Here is a 22,906-nt window from a genome sequence, read left to right on the forward strand (position 1 = left end):
ACACAAAGTATTTTAGAGAGAATCAAACTGCCATTAAGCCTAATTTCATATATGGAAAGTCGCGGTACATAATCTTGCTTCCATCAAAACCGTAGTTTAAAAGAACGGGCATTATAATCAATGAAAACAATTCTCCACATATTAACTACAGTATAAAAAAAATTAAATCTATTAATTTTTTTTCTTGTTCATACTAATCTTTTTCAAATATTAAAATAAATATAATTATAAATCGGTAAAAAAATGCCTAAAATTTGCTTCTTATGGTGCTCTATTCATTAATATCATGATTCTGGTTTATCAACATAGCTGGGGAAAAAAACCAAACAGTGCATGAATTTTTGATTAAATTTTATGAGGGAAACCAGTTCGACTCATAAATTAACTTTTTTTGAGGGGGGGGGATACATATAAAAATCTATATCAGTACAATCAAAACTATATGTGTAACCTATAAAAACATAGAAATATGTATTACATAATCCCTCTGAAATAATTTAAACTTGCTTTTGACTACAGTTTTCAAAAATCAGTATTTCGCTATAATTTTGAATTAAGCATATTAAGAAGAAATGCAAACATGAATTTCAATTTAAAATTGCTATCCTGAATTTAATTATCATATACAGATTACTCATTTCCTGGAAACATTCCTCCTCGAATTCCTTAAACATATATACGATTATTTCCTTTTTTAAATTCTTAAATGTGGAAAAAATGCCCCTTCTTTTCATCATTTACGTCAAATGATTGGACTTTTAGTCAAAACGTGTAGACCATTTCATGAAGACATTCTTCTTGTAGTTTGCTAATACTAAAAAAAAATAGGGTTAATACAATAATATTGAAGATTAGAAGTCTTGGAAGAATATGCACTAACATTCATTTAATACAGCTATAAAAGAAATAGAAACTATAAAGGAAATAATCACCAATAGTGTCAAAATTCATAAAAACACACTTGATATTAAATATTTTATTTAGCAACTTGGACAATAGCAAAATAATACGAATTTAGAATGATAAAATTTAAACTCCTTGACTATTACAATGACCAATTTTGTAGGTATTCATAATATCTGCAACAAATTCAAATCTCTCCATCCTATTTTTAAGACGTTGGTGTGCATTCTGGAAAAAATATAAACAAATTTCAGTTGCAAGGTGGAAAATGCATACAACATGATACATCTAAATATATTGAATTAGTTTTAATATTCATAAGCTTTCGTTCATGTCGGACTTTTTAATTTACAAGTGTAGCGAGAGTATTCATAATGTACTAACAATTTTTCATCTATGAACTATTCTAGCCATATCTTTCCCCATTTTAAATTACATTTAATCAAAATATTTTGTAAAGATATTGAAGTAGAAAAGTAATTTTGAAAACAAGAGAGGGTTCCCACTCTTATTAAAGGTGGGGTAGGGGGAGGGGAGCTAAGGACTATTTTTTAAAATCAAAGGTCATGTAATTACATGTTTAGGCATAAAAATACAATTCGCTATTAACGTTTAAATGCGCCATTAGTTATTACTATTTTTAGTTGGTTAAGTGAACAGCACTAAAAACAAGACACTTATGCTTATCTTTTGATAATATAAAATTTACACAATTATTTTATTGGTTGTTTTTCATAGGTATAATCCATAGAAAATTTCAGAACTGTTTAGCTATTTCCGAACACCTTCGTATGTATGTCAGCATACAATGAATACATTATAATGATTAAAGAAGCAATTCCAGTTTCTATGACATTTGGTAACCGTTATATTTATATTCGAGATATAAGATATACAGTAAACGTTTTATAATAGGACTATATTAAAGGAACTATCTACTATAGTTTTGAGAAGAAACTTTTCTATAAGCATATAATTATTCTATGAAAACTATAAAAAAAATCTCTCTATTACTTGATTATGTTTTCCTTTTCATTACGAACAGTGTGATACTTATTTCAGAGTTATACTATCAATATAAAAAGTAGAAAAACTGCATTTTAACTAAAGAAATAATTAAAAAACCATACCTGAAGAAACTCAATAGCATAAGTAGAAATCTTGTGTGGTAAATGCAATACCCACATATCAGGCAATACAGTAAATGTAAAGCTGAAAGAAATTCATAAAAGTTAGCATAGCATGTAAAATTTATTTTAAAAGATTCATCTGCCTTATTTATTTCTAAAAAACATATTTATAAATGCCTGACATAGTATATTATACAAATGAAATACTAACAGTCAAGACATAGTGCATCTCTCCTGTATAATTAAGAGATCAATATCAATGTTGTTTGATTAATGATGGTGTAATACAGGGAGAGAAAGATAAGCTAATAAACATATTTCGATGTAAAAATATCACTTTCTCCAATTAGACCTTAGTATACATAGAAAACTGAAATTTTCATAGGACAACTAAACTTCAGTTGCACTACAAATGATTATTAATGACCTGCATTACTCAGAAAATCCACACCATTAGGCAAATCTAATTTGGATAATATCATAATCATCTAAATTTTAGGAGTACATATTCACTATGATGCAAAATCATTGCAAACCGAAAGTTAACATTTCCTGCATTTTTCGGCTAAAAATCATCTATAAAACAAAGACAAATTCTTAGTTGTAAATGCTAGTGAGATGAAATAAATTTGTGCTGAATTTGTAATAATATTAATTCAAATTTAGGAGGATTCAGACAATCATTTTTTGGATTTTCTTTCAGAAAGCTTCCTGTTCTGGTATGAATTAACTGAAATATTGGATAAGCAATATTTCAAAAACGATAACAATAGTTAGAACTAAAATCAGCATTTTACTAACACGATCAACTTAAATCCAAGCATACATAAATTTGACAAATTCGAGATTACTTTACAACAATATAAAATAAAGTTCAACTGATGTTAATCTTAAAAAAGATATAATTTTTTTTTAAGTTATTAAAATTCAATTTTTTTTGTGAGCTGTTAATTCAATATCACGAATTTTAGTAATTGCAGAAACTCTTGGTACTGAAATATTACGATTGAACTAAAAATTTTTTGACAGTTATATTTTAAGTTCAAGAATCTTCATATAAAAATTAATGTAATTTAAAAACATACTTAGCTGCAAAAAGTTCAGTTACATGAGTAACTTTGTTCATTCCATAACCAGAAAATCTTTCATCATAGTATGGAACTGAATTTGTTTTGCTAAAAAGAAAAAAAAAAGTATTTACAAATTATATAAATATAAAACTGCTTACTTAATCGCATTATGACGGGAAATATGGCAATCGAGAGTCAATTACGGTATAAACTTTTGCAGTGTGGAAATTTTCAAATGTGAGACACAATTTCACATTTTCAAATGTGAGAAAATTTAAAGCACACAATAGTTTTGCTTTAGTTTATTCTGCATTTAAGTCACAGAGACATTCATGATATTCGATAACAAAATTTTTTAAATTAATTTCGACAAGAGAAAATATGGTCAGGTTTAAAATCATTAAAAACCATATACAAGTCAACTGCTACTACAGGGTGGTTACATAAACAGTGGAAAAAATTTCCCTGATTAAACTTGCAATAATTCCTTGACTTAGGCTATTAATTATATTAATCTCTCTATTCAAAATCATTGCATTTGAACAAAATACATTGTTAAAACACTTTACGAATAATTTAATATTAAAAAATAATAAATTTTATGAAATTTAATTTTAAAAAAATGCAAGGATCAACCAACAAAATTATTAAAACATATAATATTTTTTATATGTAAAAAATATTGAAAATTTGAACAAAATACTTTATTTCTAAAACTACATAAGAATTCTAAGAAACATTAAATCTATTCTTTGCGACACAAGTTAAATTATATTAACACTAAAGATTATTATGATTTTTCACAAAATCTTAAAACAATTCAATAACTAACTAGTGCTTTTTGTATAAGTACCAGAATTACATGTTGCAGCATATACAGGGTGCTGCCGAATTCGACCGACAAATTCAGAGAGGTGACAGTAGACATGAAGAGAATAAAAAATCATCATAGAACGTAGGGTCCCAAATAACGTTTAGTAGGTGAAAATCACAAAAATATAGAGAGCCCGAGAATTGTTGGAAATTGTAAAAAAATTAACAAATGATATTCCAATAATGAATTTTTTTTTTAAATGAAAGCACATTCTAAAAAGTGTTTTTTCAGGTAGGTAACATGACGATGTGAAGAAAAAGGGGGCCGTAAATTACTGAAAATGAAAAAGTAGTTTCGAACCCTTATTTGTAAAAAATTAAAATTTGAAGAAGAAAAAAGCATGAAAATGTAAAGAATTTTCTACTCTTTAATTTGATCTAAGCATGTAGTGTGAAAACTGAGGAGTTTTTAGATACTCAAGAAAAACTAAAATGAATACCAGGAAACATCGCGGCAACATCGGTAGCGATGCTTGTAGAGGGTGTTGCCATAGTCGAAATTCAGAGAGGCGATAGTAGGTATTAAGGATTTGAAAAGTTACCCTAAAACGTAAGGTCGCAGGTAACATTTATTCGGTGAAAATCGCAAAAACTGATGTCGAGAAATCGACGAGCCTGGTGAAGAGAATGGTCCTATGAATGCCAGGATTAGGAATAAGACAGTTGAGAAGAAACCTTCTCGTATGTAAATTTTTCCATGCGTTTGATGAAAATAAAAACAGCGAGCAAGTATTCATTAATGAGTATTGTAGAATTGATGGTCATTAAACTTAATTCGCAAACAACATGTTAGATTTCACGAATGCAAATAAAAAGTGCTGGTGCACCATCAGGCATTAACCAAATGTTCTGGCACAGAATGGTCGGTATTCCATGCAGTAAATCCGGAGGGACGTTCTGTAAGAAAACCACTGTGGGCCACTGAGGTTTTCTGGCAGAAGATGCAGTCACAATGTCGTACATTCGAACGAGACAGAGATGTGGGGATTTTCGATTGACTAAATATGCACATTGTGCATGTTGAAGACCCATTCTCTCGAAAAGCAGGTTTCATCCGAGATTAAAATTCTTGCAGAAAAGTGTGCATCTTTCTGTGTGGCATCAAGCATCCAGTGTACGAACTCCACTCGACGGTTGTAATCATCATCGCATAGGAGTTGGACTTTTTGAAAGTGGAAGGTGTGCATGTTTTCAGCAAGCATAACCTCGTGCATTGCCATCCGCTCGGTCGTAAGTTAAATGCATATCAGCATATTCGTCATGAAATCTAACGTGTTCTTTGAGAATGAAGTTTAACGACCATCAGTTCTGTAATGCTCATTAATGAATGCTTGCCCGCTGATTTTATTTTCCTCGAACGCATGGAAAATTTACATACGAGAAGGCTTCTTCTTCTTTACTACCTTCCTTGCTTTCCTAATCCTTGCTTTTATAGGGCCATTCTTTTCGCCAGGTTCATTGATTTCTCGACGCCTGTTTTTGCGATTTTCACCGAATATATATCACTTGCAGCCCTATATTTTATGGTAATTTTTCACATCCTTAATGCCTACTATCACGTCTCTAAATTTATCTTTCGAATTTGGCAACATCCTCTGCAAACATCGGTAAGGATATTGCAACGACGTGTTCTGGTGCCCATTTTAGTTTTTCTTGAATATTTTAAAAACTCTTCAGTTTTCACACTACATGCTTATATCAAATAAAAGAGTATAAAATTCCTTACATTTTCATGATTTTATTTTCCTTCAAGTTTTAATATTTTTGCAGATAAGTGTTCCAAACTACTTTTTCGTTTCAATAATTTACGCCATCCTGGATCATCAAATCATCATGTTACCTACAAGAAAAAGCACTTTAAAGAATGTCCTTTCACTTAAAAGGAATTCATTGTTGAAACGTTATTTGTTCTTTTTTTTATTAATTTTTTACTGTTTCCAGCAATTATCGGGCACCCTGTATTTTTGCGATTTACATCTACTAAATGCCGTTTGGGACCCTATGGGATTCTTTTATCCCTTTAGTGCCTACTATCACATCTCTGAATTTTTCGGTCGAATTCGGAAACACCTGTATATCAAAACAGTATGGTTATATGCACCTAATAATACATAATGTAGCAAAGATTGAAAAAAAAAAAATATTACTTCAAATATTTTGTATTGAACAAATAAGAAATTACTTGCTATAATCAAAAGCACGTTTTTATAAATCAATTAAAGTTTTTTATTCCATTTATTATTGCAAATAATGATAGATGTAAGATGCAAATTTAAAGATAATAATTCAAGAAACAAATGATAATTATTAATTACAAAATTGAAACATCAGTTATTAAAATACTTATGAAAAAAGTTTAAAACCACCAGCCCTGCTTTAAGCGAATCAGAGTTTCAAATGCTACTTTTGCAAAATTTTGTGACCTGCAATTTCTTTTCCAATTCTCAAAATAATCTTTCTGAGTTGGCTCAAGAATTAATTTTTTTCCCCTTTATTTCTTTAAACTGATACTGAGCTTCTCTTTTTCTTTTCAAATATTCGTTTAATTCCCTTTCTTCTTTTCGCTTCTGCTGTTATGAAAATTATGAATTGAATTAATTTCATCATGATTTTCGCCAGTATTTTGACAAATAAAATAAATTCGAAGTTTTTCAATGATGCTCATAGCACCTTTAAAGAAAAGAGAATATTTTCATTATCGTTTAAATTAGAATTAAACAATACGTTTTCAATTAATTCATCAATTTTAAATAATTCAGAAGTTAAGACATAAGAATCACAGTTGATTTAGTTCTTGAAAATACTCTCTGCTCTATATTCATCTTCATCTATATACACAATTACACGATCGATTTCATCAGCATAATTTTTCTAAAAGATATTTAGTTAAAATATGCTTTATATGAAAAGATCTTTCCTTAATAGAAACTACGAAAAAATCGTATAAATGAAATATTTTAGCATTACATTGTTACCGAATTAATAAGGGCTTCAATGAAACTTCGTACAAATGGCACATGTATAAACGGTGTTTTACTGTATGCAGTTTCTATGAATAGAGAAGTTTGAAATAATTTCTCTTTCCTTTTTAGATGTTTCCATCTTATTTCAACATTCACTTTCAATATTATTTGCTAAATTTTGAGAGATAATTATTTTAGTTCGTTCTTGGGGAATAGCATTTCCTCATACCTTTTCAGTATAATATCTTTATCGCTAAATGTTTCAGTAGTTGTTTTATTTAAAGGCATAGGTTTGCACAACGTTTTAACTGCTTTCAATTTATGGTATTTTTCTCCCTATGAAATATTGTACAAATCTGTTATTCATTAAAAAATATTTCCTAATACATGAATTTATTAATCTAAATGGACAGAAAATATTTTATTTTAACCTTAAATATTTGACAGCATTAATTTTTGAATAAAGTGTTTATGTTTTACAGAAATACTGTGGGTAAAAAAATCTAAACAAAAGGAATAATAATAATAATAATAATAAAAAATAATCTAAAACATTGTTTATTATAACACTCTGTCTATATATTTCATTGAAAATACTAAAAAAAGCGAGAGAGAATACCATACATCAGGTGGAATTACATAACATATTTACTAATTAAAACACACACACACACTGCAAATAAAATGAAATTATCATGATCTTACCGTAAAATCACATAAGGTTCATATTTATCACAGAATGTGTTAAGAGAATATGCTTTATCAGCTCTGTACCATTTCCAGTAATCAGTTATCCTGTGTGATTCACTTGATTCAGATATACCTGTGCTAGTTTAGGTAAATATGCAAAATTCTGGTAACTGAACAGGTATAAAATTTGTGTTGATTTATATTATCTTAGTGAATAAACAAGAACATTGTTTAATTATATTTTTCTTTAATGTTTGCATTTAAAATATAGAAAACATAAAAAGAGTTTTCAAAATAGGCAATAGAAAGATTTTTTTTTTTTTCCAGTTGTGATCACATCCCACTTCCAATGTTAAATTATGTGGATATTAAAAAAAATGATATTTCATATTATTGAAGATTACATAGTTAAATACAGTAAATTGAACCTTTATAAAAATCTTTACAAAACATAATTATCATGACACTTACACAAAAAGTAAATACTATTAGAAATAAGGCTCAACAATTTTCCTTATTCTTTAGCTAAGAAATAATTATTTCTTAAACTAATTATAAACTCATAAACATAATATGGATAAAAGCGCCTAATATCATATTTTGAAATTTTAATATAAAACACTTCAGGGGCGTGAGTACTGTTTACTTTGAAGCTCCAACACTGTATTAATTTAATTTATCAAATCAAAGAATTAAATATTTTGAAGCTTAATCATAAACTTAATTTGATATTTCTTCGGCTCTTAAAAGTATTTCAAAATATGACTAATTGAAACTTATATTTCACCAAGAATGTATAGAAAAAAATAACTTTGGAAATAGTCATACAAAAACCAGCTCTTTTATGATTATAACTTTTGTTAACATCGCAGCAAAACATTTTGTTGTAGCAGCTTCTACCAATGTGGTAAATGCTTCGGTGGTGGGGGCTAACAGCTATGTCATATATAGTTCTTTCAAATTATTTTCTAATTTTTAGATTGAAGATAACACAGAAAAGAATATGATTTGTTAGCATTCTACAAAATCAACACAGTGTGATGAGGGGATTGAAAGATATTTTCAAAAACAAGCTTAGCCTATAATTTTAGACGTATTATATGCCGATCCACAGCAATGTATTATAATCAACTGGCACTATTCCTAAGATAACAGTAAAATATATCAGATGAATTATTCCAATGATTCAAAATCTTTCAATCAAGCTTTTTCACTGTGGTATCTCAATTAAACCATTTAAATCAAATAGAGAGTTAACCATACTAATAAGGATACGGAATGGAAGTATAAAAGGTTCTTCTCTGTGTAACAACTGGAGTAATTCTTCTTTGGTTTGAGGAGCATTATCACTTCGCTGCAAGAAGAAAATCATTACACTTAAGTCTGTAAATCTTTAAAATACAGTCAGATTCATATTAAATGAAATTTTAAAAAGTTAAAAAGAAAGTTTTAAAGCTTTTTACATTAAACAAGAGAGTATCATAAGGCTGATTGTCCTTTAAGAAGAAAAAAATTTTATGAGAAAAATGAATTAAAACACATATTTTCTTTTTTTGCGAGGAAAATTAACACATTCAGTTTACTTTGGAAGAATGAGAATAGAGAACTCATCATGAAGAATATAATGGTTATAACCTAATGAAAAAATATTAAACAGCTACGCAACCAAAAGACATCAAATATCAATCGAACAGAAGAATCGAAACCAAGATTTTTGAGAAACAGCTCTGAATCGAATTAAATCAAACGCTTTATTCTGTAAATAAAATAAACACTATCGATCACTGCCAGACACATGTCTATAGGAAAATAATATTTTCTTTGTGTTTGTTAATGAAACAACTTTTTTTCAAAAGAAAATAGTATTTATTTTTAAAAATAAATACTATAAAAAAACTGACTGATACTCAATCGATGCACAATACTTTTTAGTATGTATCCGGCGAGTTACTGTCGAAAAGAAATACTTTTTGGAAATATCTTTTTAAATTTGAAATAGCTATCTTGTTAAATTAAGAATGATAGAAATAATGATATTTATTTTCTAGTCGACGATTAATACATTCATTGAAATTGAATGACTTATAAAGGAAAAGTATAAATAATATTTTTTTTTTTTAAACTTTATTATCAAGTGCTTTAGGATCAACAATATTTTTTTTGTTTTTGTCTGGTGATTTCTTTTCTTTTCATCTTAGGATACACCACACTTCTTTTTTTGCATCCCTTCAAAGTATTCAATAGATCTGCAACAGCACTTTCAAAATTTTTAATTCTAATCGTTACTGGCATTCTTCTTTTGATCCAATTTTTATTAATGGCCCGAGATTAAATGGTCACGTTGGTTGGTAATTATTTCATCTGATAAAATGAGCATCGTCAACATAGCAGTTGTTTAATTTTTATTAGTAAGTTGCAAGCAATTTTCTGTGCTCTACAGAATGTTTTACTATAAAAATTTATTATTTATACCGACTGCACGGGTGCCTTGGATACTTTCTCACTAATACAATCGAACGCATCCGATTGCGATTAGAATTCTGTTCACTTTGCGCCTTTTACAAAACAATGGTTTCAATATAATTTTGTGGTGGATTCCGGTCATGTAAGCATTTCTTGCAATGAAATGAAGGATTCTGCTGCAAAATCTGTATAGCGGCTTCTAAACCAAGAACTTCCGTACAGTAATGTTAAGAGATCCTTTATTTATCACATCTAATACACTTGGCAAAAACCATGGGATTTGGATGATGTACAACAAATAGCATTCTACCAAACATAACATTGCTTTATGGCTTAGTGTTCCTACGCCTCCGTATTGACATACACACACAGGCATCTAATTTTAGGCGAAATGTTCCTACACGTAATTACTATCAAGCTGATTGCATTTTTCGTCACATTTTAATTCTTACCATCTCCACTTTTTTCATTCATCTTCATTAGGTTTCCAAGACTTGGTGGATAAGAAACATCAATCGAATATTTTTAACATTCTAAAAGCCATTCGCTTTTATTCTTGCATTTAGCAGTTTTTAATTTCTGTTTGTGTTAAACATTTTGAACTTGCATTTCATCATTGTTTCATCTTTTTAGAATTAATATACAGTTTTAAGATGCTGAAATTTTAAACCATGCTTGTTTTTTCTTTGTATCGTTATATTTTAGTATTTCTAGCATATTTTAGCATTTCTTTCTTTTGCTTTTATATCTCCATAAGTATTTTTAAAAAATCTGCTCTTTGATTTAATCTTTGGCTCAGTGCAGTATGGGCAATTATGGCTCATGAAAATCCCCTGAAATTGAGGCCTAAGAGACCTAATTGTGGCCCCTCAGCGGATTTAGGGTCACGAGGGGTCAATATTGTTGAACAAAAAGTCAGACACCTCACAGAAAAAAATCCCTTATTTTGAATCCCTGCCTGAGGGTAACCCTTGAAAAAGTCTTCAGGCTGGATTCTTTTTTATTTTTACTTTTGATTCCTTTTTTTATTTTTACTATGTTGGTTTGTTCATCTGTGTTTTAGGAGTAGCAGCATTAGCGCTCTCTAAATACAATTGTGCATTTTTAGTTTGATTCAAAAATAATTTTAGTTTTTTTAGATTGTTTCAGAAATAGTTTTTAATTGGAATTTTTCATAGAGTGAATGAGTATATGTGTGTGTGCGTGTGTGTGAGCATTATTTTATGTGAAGCAGAATGCAGGTGCGACAAGTAGTGAATATACTTTGCATCTTTAAATTTGCTTTAATCCATCCCGAGAAGGCATAATTTTTTTGAAAGAAGGTGCGGACAAAACATGTCTGCCACAGGACAAGACAAGAGCAGAAATGGGGAAGAAAAAAGAAACAAATTATTCTCCGTCTTATATAACATGAGATATTTACAGGGAATTTTTTTTTCTCACAGTATTACTATTAGTAAGATTCCGATAGGGATTTCTGACGCATGTCAATCACAAGTAAAGGAAACACAGGGATCTTTTAAAAAAGAATGTGCTTATTGGACATTTTTCTATCTCGTCACGCAGAGCACGTGAAAGTGCAAATGTAAGCATTTTTACAAAGCTTCTCTTGAATTAATTAAGTAGAGAAAATGGAATGCGATCTGGAAATAAGAGAATATTTTAGAATGAAGCTACTATGGGTAAATTAAGATAAAATATTGGAAATTAATTTGGATTAAATTAAGAGTTTAAAATATCATTATATATATATATATATATACCAAATTTATATAAGAGTGTTGAAAGATAGACTTAAATTTTAAATGAAATTTAATGTTAAAATAACAACTCCAAGTAATTTCAATAGAACTCTTCAATATTATTACCTTGAAAAATATAAGGCATCCAAACTTTTTTTTTCTTATATAAGCTAAAAATTACATATGCGTAGAGGGAATTGAAAAAGTTCAACCTAATTTTCATCATTAACAAGTTCCGAAAGCCCGCAAGCGTTAATACTGTTAACAAGCACGATACTGCTAAGAATTTGTAATGTTACTTCCCAGAGCAGTTAATTCCATCGTAAAAAAGATAGTTTTAGGGACAGCTCCTTCGGATACTGATTGGGTGTCAGATCAATGACCCCAGGGTGTCATAAACGTCGTTATTTGTTATTGAGCCTGTCCGACTGTGTCTCCATACACCCACTACACCAAACCCGTTGAATTTTACGAAATTTCTGAAGAATTTTACGTAACAATATACAGCCCCTCTTCAGTATCTTACTCAGGTTCCCTCGTGAAATAAGATAACGATAACTTTAAAAACTCATTAAAATTGGACAAAATATCGTTCAATAAACTAATATCAAGGAAACATAATTTTTGTATTTTAACAGATATAAAAATTATTTTCGTCTTTCTTTGTAAATATTCTTTCAGATGTTATTGGAGAAAAAAATGGCCGACAACATTAAATTTGACTCAATTTTTAAATAATTGAAATGCGAATTAAGTTAAAAAAAAAGGGGGGGGGGCTCTGAAGTATTCAAAGTAAATCTACACAAAATCCACGTTAAACGGTTTCTTTTGCAGATCGCCTACAGACAAACTTTCACCTTCCTTAATATTAGAGATTATACCAATTTGATGAGAAGATTTTTGTTAATGAAAAAGATTTACATTAATTAAGTACTGGTTACTACTAACAGCATTTCAAGAAATCTCCATAATATTGAAGATAATAATAAATCATATACATATTAATATTAGTAACAGATAAATCTCTATATGTGCAACAAATACATTATAAAAAGAATGTGCCAACACATTTTACAACAGTAGGACAAAAACCTTAAATTATTGTAATCATTATGCTATACCTGAGGGAGCTCTATGTATTCAAAAGCTGGAACAACAAATGCCGTTTTTTGATTATAAGTGGAATGTTTCAAATGCGCAGCAAATTTTTGTTGAAAATCAGGTGAAGGTTGAAAATCAGCATCCAATAGAAACATATATTTTGATTTTACTTGCCTGCAAAATAAGAAATGAATATGAAAATTAAATTCTCAATTGAAGCATTGTTGAGCTTCACTTAATTACAAGTTCAAAATCAAAACTGATAACCTCCCCAAATTATAAAGTTCTTTAATTTTGCTAATTTACAGTACAAATAAAATTATCTAACACTATATGATGAGCAACTGAATGTGTTTTAGAAATATGTCATTAAGCTAAATAATTGTCTTCGATAAGAAGGAATGTTAAAGATACTATAACAACAGCATCTTACCTTATTATTTATACTTTATACCATGCATCTTACCTTATGACAAAAGCTTATTTTTGAGCTTTCTGAAATAATATAGATCTTGAGCGAGGCAAGAGAGGGACATTAAAAATATACATCAGCACAAATAATATTACAGAAAAATTTCTGCCAACATTAGCATTATATATTCTACATATTATACAATGAAATAATCTGTTTTACAGAATAAAACACATGATTGAAAACATTCATTACTTGATTGCAATATTTCTCAAGGCATTAATGGGATAGTCTTCATTATTTGAATCTCCAAAAACTAATGTAACATGGCTTGATGGTGCAAGTTTAATGTTTTTTAGTTTCTTCTGGATGTAAAGTCTAGAAAATAAAAATATACATTTTAAAATCATTTTATGGTAAATTTAGACGAAATGATAGAAAATAAACACCTCAGAAGTATTGAGTAAATTTATAAACATCGTTCATAAATACGCATGGTAGCTACTAATACATAAATAAACAGCAGTAATGTATGTTTTTCACCTTTACATAAATTGTTATATGATAAGAGACTATATGGAAGTTACTTTAATAGCTATTAAAAATGATTGCATAGATTAGATAAGTAAATAGGCACATTTGCAGATAACCTTAATTTATATTGATCAATAATACGCATATATAAAATAAAGAAGTGTGAATTATGTATGAAACTACAGATCATAAAATTCTAAAAGCGCCTTCTTGAAAATAATTCTGTTAAATATAGAAAGAACGTATGAAAAAAAAATCAGAATTTTTAATATATTAACTAGAAGAATCTGTATGGTCATTTTAATCATTTGTTGTAGAAAGAAATGAAATAATAATAATAATAATGTCAGTAAATATAAAATAAGACAAGAATTTAAAAAAAATTCTGTACTCAAATCAAACATGTCCTTCAGTAGGTAGAATTACAGCATTAATCAGTATGACATGAAATAAATTTTCTATTAACACGAACAGTTTCATTCCTTTAAGTTGAATCATTTCCTATCGCATAAATAGTAAATGTCTGTCCTTCAAGTACAATATATGAAATAAAATTAGACATTTTTTCTATATATAAGAAACACTCTATAGAAATAGAATTCATCAATAGATGTTACATTTACTTTCTAGCATTTATTATCTCCAATAATATATTTTAAAGCATTTTTCGATATTCATATCTATAATTTTAATTTTTTCATTCATTTCATGATTGAGAAACGATTTATTTTAATTCAGTTTCAATTAATAATAAATCTACTAACTAAATCTAAAATCTACTAATAATAAATCTATCAATAAATAATCACCTTTGCCACTCATAAGAAGACTTTTCATTGTGTTTTGTTGTCACATAAATTACTAAAGATACAGGACCATCCCATAATTGAAGACTTCTCTCTAGAGTTGCTAATCTCTCCATTGAAACTTGAGTTACAAGAGTAATCATATGGTAGTGATCTTTAATGCTATAAAACATGACAATTAAAAATTATTTCTTAAATACTAACAGATAAAAAGAACAAGTCTTCTATTTTTCTTAAAAATGCCAAAAATACTTTATTTTAAGCAAACATTTATATATTTCTACTTTAAAAAAACAACAACAACTTTATGTTGAAAACTGAATATGCACTGAAAATTTAACTCGTTTCTGATTCTAATCACCATTCATGAAATAAATGCGATTCATATTTTTTATAAGAAAATGTTATATTTTATAATTTCAAGCAAACGGTTGAAGGTATAACCAGGATTTGCTATTAATCGTAACAAAAATAAATGATGTAAATCGTTCTTTTTAAACATTTTTTACTCATTAAATTTCATAGTCGTGGAAATGACCAAAAAAATGTAAAAAACAATTTCTGAATGCTTGACTCTCTTATTAGATTTTTGACAATAAAAGAGCGATGTACAGAGATTCATCAATTTTAATTAAAATTTGAAATAAAGACACATTAATCTTTATTATCAAAATATCAACTTTCATTTCCAACTTTTTAAACATCGTTTGCATATGATTTATCAAATGTATTCCTTTTTTAACTCTTTAAAGGGAAAAAAATTGAATAAATGCTCTGATACAATACCTTTTATTATTCGGCTTAAATATGTCCTCAGTTTTACCAAGTGTAATGGAAGATCGAGGATTAATAGTTTTTGCAGGACAAACTTCAGTTAATTTTCTTTTAGGAAGATATGATGAAACTGAAAGTAACAACAGCACTTTTATAATTACATGACACTTTCAAGCAAGTTAAAATAATCCTTATAATGTAAGAATAATAAACCCACTTTCAATACTCGCTTCTAACCATGATTTATAAAATACTTTTATTCTGCTTGAAATAATTTCCATCACACTTCAGCATTGTATTATTATAATGAAGCTTGAAATTTTCTAAATATGCAATGGCTATAATACAAATAGCAACAACCTGTAACAGTAAACTAAATAAAACAACACTAAAATTTCAAGACATTTTTTGGCGTCTAATATTTATGTATCCATTATAGCTACAAGGCATAAAATAATTAAAAAATGATTTTAACATCACCAATTACACAACCATTTTGTGGTAAAGATTTTCATAAAACGTGCAGTGAACATATAGACAATTCTTTCAATAATATTTAGAACTTAATCTAAATACAATAACGAGTACAACAGTGTAAATGATTTAAAAACTACTGAACTCGTTAACTACATTTTGTGTCTTGCCCTTAAGGTTGAATTTAGATGCCAGAGACTGTTGGTTTTAAGTCAGATTAGATGCAGAACTCAGAGAGCAAAGACACCTACATGGCTGCTGTGTAAAGACTCATTATTTTGTATTAGAACTAGTTCTTTCCAATAATAAAATCAACTACAGTTCATCAGTTTTTATCGAGTTATTGTAGAGGTCAAAGACACAAAAATAACAATGGGAAGTTTTTTAAACAATAAACTAGACTTAAAATATATCGGACAATTGTTAATTAAAAATTAGTTAAAAAATAAACAAACTATATGATTAATATCAAGCGAAATTAAAAAAAAAATAACTAAATATTACACAAGAATTATTAAAATTATAATAGTTTGAACAATAATTTCAACAAACAGTGAACAGTGCCTTGCTCAATAGGATCTTAGAAACTATTTTTTAATTTCTTTGCTGGCTGCTCAGCTTCGTTCAAAAAATCAATTAATAGAAACTCTGATGGAGTAAAATAAAGATATAAACTTTGGAAGGGTGTGGTAAAAGAAAACAGAAAAATATGCCAATTAGCTCAAATATTAAATGATTATTTAATAGGACAAAATCAAAACTTAGAAATGGCAGATGACATACAACAGACTAAAGAGTTTCTTATTATGTTTGAAATGAAACATCTATTAGACATATGAATGATTATTCTTACCATGCGGAATTAAAACTGGATCAGTAAAATGAATACTACCAGTATAACCATAACACATCAGCATTACAGTAACACTAGTAATAGATGATTGACTTGTAGAAAAGCTGACACTCTTCATAGTAAGGGGATCAATATTTGAAGGAAATTGTATTCTGTAAGAGATAAGTAACACAGTAATATATAAAGAGTCCAATTTATAGAAAGTTCATATTACTAAATTATGTAAATTGACAGCAGTGAATGCAGACTTTCTACATCTTTAAATTGTAAGTAAACGATCACTTCAGCATTTTGTAAATTAAACAGACAATTAGAACTTAATCAGAAAACCTACTGAATGGTTTCAGAGCTTCCATCATTCAGTTTAATAAAAGCAAGAGCCCCGAAAGAAGCACCTATCACCTATAAGAAAAATGAAGAGAATGAGATTTATGCATGCCTGATAAAGAAAATATCTTATAGAATTCTCCAAAAGACAACAATCAAAAGTCATGGAAATAACAATTAGGAATCTTTAAAAGTTAAATTAAATCTGATGTCCAAAAAGCAAAAGCTATTAAAAGATGTATTTCTCATTCATAAAGAGATATGTTTCTTATATAACCTTACAAAAATTAGCAAATTTTAAGAGAGCATCCAAATTTCATTGAAACAACTAATTGTTCCAAAAATGTGCCATAAAGGTGAGTAGTGAAATGGATGAACGAAAACAGCAGATGTGAATCGTAGTTTCATAAAATCTAGTAACTTATGATTTCTTTTTTTTTTTTCACATGGCACTTTGTGCTTGCATTAAGCTATCAGTTGATAGTTTTTTCAGCTGGAAGTTGTCAGCTTTTACTGAAATGATATCAAATGAGAAAAACAAGAAGAGAAGAGAAAAGAAATTTTGCAGTAAATTATGAGCCTAATTTAATTCTGATTATTGCAAATCTTTTTTTTTTTTTTAAATTTTTAAATAAATTCTAGACTGATAACTTAATAATGCTTCATATTTTCATAAAAGAGAGAAAATATAAAGCATTATTAATTATGAGAATTAATAATATTTTAATGATGATTAAAGTATTATGATTACTTCAATCATAATATTTTAAGATTATAGTAATACCAATAGTTATGAGAATAATTACTAATATTTATACTCATAATTATTAATATTATTATGAGACTTAATATTAATAATATTAAGTCCCATAATAATAGCAATATTACCATAAGACAGATGAATAATTAATTATGAGAATTAATTTAACTATTTTATAGCAAAAAGTTCAATAATTTTGATAAATTTTATAAAGCATTTTAGTTTTTCATTTAAATAAGTTATTTAACAGAAAAATACGACATTAGAAATATTCCTATAAATAATTAATAATAATAATGCAAACAGATTAAATATTTTTCAATTAAATTCCAAAAAAATATATTCTATAGTCATCATACATGATTTAAAAATAAAAATTTCTGCTCTTAATAAATAGTGCTCAAAATGGGCTTTATTGTATATAAGTTCAAATCTTGGAAAGCAAATAAACACTGTTCACAAAAATTAAACAACAATTGCAATTTCAAAAATCACACTATTCACTAAAATGAAAAGTTAGAAGATGCCAAATTACTAAAAACTGAAAATGCAAAAATACATATTATTAAAACTATTAAAGTCAGAATAAAAAACACTATCATTTTTTAGGTATTATAAGTCCATAAGCAAAAATCAATAATCTTATGCAACATTGTAAAAAATTACATCAACAATAAAAAAAAAAAAAAAAAAACTTTTATTTGGTGTCCAGCATTTTTTACCACATTTTTAGCAAGCTGGTTTCAAATATAAAAAACAGTTTTTCTTTATCAGTTCTAACTCTTGAGATTTAGTGTGGCTAAATTACAAAATATTTGTTGGAATTCGGAAAGAGACAGCTTAAACAAAATTCCTTCAAAAATGCTATATAAAAGAAGCTTTTGGAATGGAACAAAATACTTTTAAATTTGTTATTTTATTCATTTTATTTCTAATTAGCTTACTGTAAATTAATAGAAGTGTTGTGGAGTTTTTTCAATCTATTAAATTGTTTTACATAATTTATTAATAATATTCAATAATTTCCTATAAGCTAAGCCAAATTAAATGTGTTAAATAACATTACTGTCATATCTTACAGGCAAGAGCTGAAATGAAAAGAATAATGTCATGTATGTTTCCATTACGTGAAATAACATAGGACAATTGAAAAAAATCCACAGAAGCAAATTATGCGTTGCATTATCAATTTGTTTTTTGCAGTAATTAAAATGAACGCAGAGACAAGTATTACGACATTTTTTCAGAAATCCTTAAAAATCTATAATTAAATATTGACTTTCAATACATATTATAAGTAACTGACACTTTCCCTACATAAACTTACTTGAGGTTCCAGCTGATCAGCAGTTGCTGTAACTGACAGTTCCAACCTCTTTATGGGAGGGTCTTTCGTAAAGGTTACATACTGATAAATTGCTCTTATACCATCTGATTTGCAATTAGTACTGAATCCCTGCAAAATAAAGCAGAATCAGGTGAATTATTTAAGGATATACTATATGCATATAGTAAAATCTTTCACTAAATACAGTTAAGTTATGAAGAATTATGTTCAAGATCTTTTCACTTAATCTTATTATTATTTTTAAATAAATTAGTCTGAAATCTGTCAAAACAAATGTTGATTGCTTAAGGACTTTTTTTTTCATACTAATATGATACCCATAAACCTTCTGAGCATAAAATTGCATAACTTTACTAGCTCTGATTCTTTTTTAGTTGATCTCCAAGAAGTGTTCATACAATTAGGCTACTCAGTTGAGTTTTTAAAAAAATTAATATATATATATCAATTTAAAGATGATTATTTTAAAAAAGAATCTGCTGTTTGGAATTAAGTTTATTTCTTTGGTAATAGTATAAAATACATTAGTAACAATTGATATATACATCAATAATACAAGTGCATCACTTATTTTCTAAAAGAAAGGAGCTGTAGTTTTTATAATTTTGTATTAAAAAAATGTAAAAATAAAAGTTACACGTCTTAATCTCTTTCTCTCTCTCTCACACACAAAAGAAACCTATTTTATAGACCTTAGTGGCTTATTTTACTGATCAATTGTATCAGAAAGGTTTTTAAATCATGTAATTAAAGCTATTTGTGAAATAAGATTAGGCCAGTAATCATTGATTAACACTGCCACAACACATTTAATTTCAGAATCTTCTTTTAAGACCTAAAAAAAAAAAAAAATCCTAATATTTTTTCACACGTCTCTGTGGTCATAACTAAAAAGTCATACATCAGCTACAAAATTCTTAATGTTTTAGCTGATTTAGAAATAAAAATTTAGCAAATGCATTTCATGCATACAATACATTTCACAATTATAACTTTGAAGAAAAAATACCTGTGTTTCCCAAATTTCTAAAAAATATTTTAAAGTAAAGCTTATAAATTATTCATGAAATAAATATCAAAATTTTACCTTTGAGCATAAAGTCCATTTCTGATTAAAACATCTAATATCTGTATCCCATCTAGCATGATCCATCCACCATCCCATTAATGAAATTTCATCATTTGAAATAACTTTGCTTGAGAGAACATTGAGGACAGAACGCATATTCCAAAAAATAAAATCTTTCTTTGAATGATAGGCATCATCAGTTTTGTCCCTGAAACAATAAGATTTATTCAAAATTAAATGCAAAGCAGTTAATAAACATAAATATAGACTTAAAAAATAATAAGATAAAGGAAACTGGATTTGAAGATAAAAGATAACTATACAGTATTTCACACCTACTTCAACCCAAAATCTGAATAACTAAATTATAACACAAGATTGCATATATACTATGGTAATTGAACATCAAACTGGTTCAAGTTATTTAAATGCATAAAGGGACAAAAAAAAAAAAAAAAAAAAAAGAATAATTTAAAATAAAAAAATATTACCACGTGTACAGTAAGTAATTACAAAGCAAAACAATTACATTTCAGAAAAATTTCCTTTTAAGTTATCACATTAATTCTGTTCTTAAACAGAATATAAGAAACTAGCTTACAAACCATGTCAAATAAAAAAAAAGTTGCATTCAAAATATATTTATTATACTACATAATTCATAATTATGTAATAAACACTGTTTGTTCTAATTAGTCAATTTTTCCCAGCAGTTGAATCATAAATAATACAGACTAATTAAATGTATATAAAACTACAAAGTGAGTCATTGGAGATAATAATAAAACAACTATTATGATAAAAAAAAATTAATAAGCTGTTCATTTCAGATTTTCACAGTTATGATTTTCAGATGATTTCATTATTAAAAAAATTATATGCAGTGTGCAAAAACAGTTCTTTAATACAGTTCTTAGATGTATTTTCTATTTTTCCTTTTTGCTATTGATATTAATTTTCTTTTTAAATTTTCACTACTTTGCTTTAACCCAAAACTTCTGTAGTTTCTATTTTATACTGCTAAGTAAAAAATTAATGTTTTCACCCACAACTTTTAACTTACTCCTGTTTTAATAATGTCACAGCTGACTGGCAATTGTAAAAAAATGCAGAGTTTCTGTATCTGAAAATAGACAGCTTCAATAGTTCAATTCACAGCTATTATTGAAATAAATATACAAAGACCTAATAATGCCTTATATAAATAGTTATAAACAATCAGGTTATAAACTGAACATATATAATCTAAAAACAGATTTTTTGAAATAATTCTTTTTTATCAGCAAAGTGTTAATATCAATGTATTTCCAGCATTTTGTATTTTAATTTAATATTACTGCTAGTAACAAGAAAATAACAAATCTTGAGTAAATAGGAAATCTTCAAATATTTGAAAAAACAAAAGAAACAATTTGTACCTTTGCTCTAAAATTCTGAAATCTATTTAAAAACGATTATATCACTTATCAAACACTTGAAATCCCTAAATTAAATTTCTGAGTTTAATGAACTTTCTGCATGAATGGAATAAGTATTGTCTATAACTAATTATTACCTGGGGCATATGAATTGTTTCAGTTATTATTTATGAGTTAACTAATCAATTTTAGAGGATATGAATTATATATGTAATGCATAATTGTTTCTCTAAACAAAAAATTAACAGATTTCAAATTAAAACATTTGAAAGATGGAATTTTAAATATTAAATGTTTACCAAAATACGGTTGTAAGAAATGCACAATATTTCAGAGGTCTTTGATGAAAATCACAATTATGTAAAAATATCTTTGATTATAGAATAACATTAAAAAAGAGACAAGAAAACACTTTAGTCAAAAATGTGAAGAGCCTATTCATAGTTTAAACAAATTAAAAGAATTATTTTAATTAAAATATAGTAGTTTCTTCCAATATTTTTATGCAATAAGAAAACATCAAATGCTATATTAAACATCAATACTTTATAGAATAGAAATGAATTAATACTAAAGGCTTAACTATAAATAATCTTATACTTATGAGGAATAAATTGATCTGAAGGTTGTTAAAATATTATCTAGAGATAAAACAATAAACAATAATTAAAAAGAATACACTGCTACTAGAGAAAATTTTCAGTATTCGATATATAATAAAATCTATATAATTGTTAAAAAATAATTCGTACCATATTTTTTCTTCTTCAGAAAAGAACCAGGCAAGGTGAACGTAGATAATAAAAATCGAGGCTAATGAATGAAACAAAATAACACACAGTATTATCTGAAATGTGTTCGTTTGTCGAAACGTTCTTTTCCATTTTGCCACAGATGTCATAATTAAATTTTAAACATATTTTGATTATCTATTTACGGCAATAAATTCTACGTTCAGTTCTTGAAAATTGATATTATCAGATAGAGGAATTGATTCACAGAGTCTTGGCACCCAGTAGATTTTAAATTATTCCGAAAATAATTACAACCATTACAAAAAAAAAAACTATTTGAACTTAAGTAACCTTTATTTCTACGACAGCATTTTTAATCAAACCCCACCTTTAACTATGCAGCATAAGTACTGACATGTTCTGACACAGCCCACACACAGTAAGTTCCTTTTTTCATTAATA

General features: G+C 27.4%; 1 protein-coding gene across 1 annotated transcript; it reads right to left on the bottom strand.

Annotated features, from left to right (window-relative positions):
* Window positions 1–961: 961 nt before the first annotated feature.
* Window positions 962–22,906, bottom strand: LOC129958599 (xylosyl- and glucuronyltransferase LARGE2s-like). The gene is made up of 14 exons (XM_056071186.1): window positions 22,463–22,906; window positions 20,311–20,500; window positions 19,203–19,331; window positions 17,123–17,190; window positions 16,789–16,940; window positions 15,474–15,591; window positions 14,691–14,849; window positions 13,603–13,725; window positions 12,956–13,109; window positions 8,905–8,983; window positions 7,645–7,762; window positions 3,119–3,208; window positions 2,034–2,115; window positions 962–1,131 (listed from the first exon to the last, which is right to left on the bottom strand). The coding sequence occupies exons 1-14, from the start codon at window positions 22,609–22,611 to the stop codon at window positions 1,030–1,032; spliced, it is 1,713 nt and encodes a 570-aa protein (XP_055927161.1). The 5' UTR covers window positions 22,612–22,906; the 3' UTR covers window positions 962–1,029.

Source organism: Argiope bruennichi, chromosome X1 (genome assembly GCF_947563725.1).
Source record: "Argiope bruennichi chromosome X1, qqArgBrue1.1, whole genome shotgun sequence".
NCBI classification, from domain to species: Eukaryota; Metazoa; Arthropoda; class Arachnida; order Araneae; family Araneidae; genus Argiope; species Argiope bruennichi.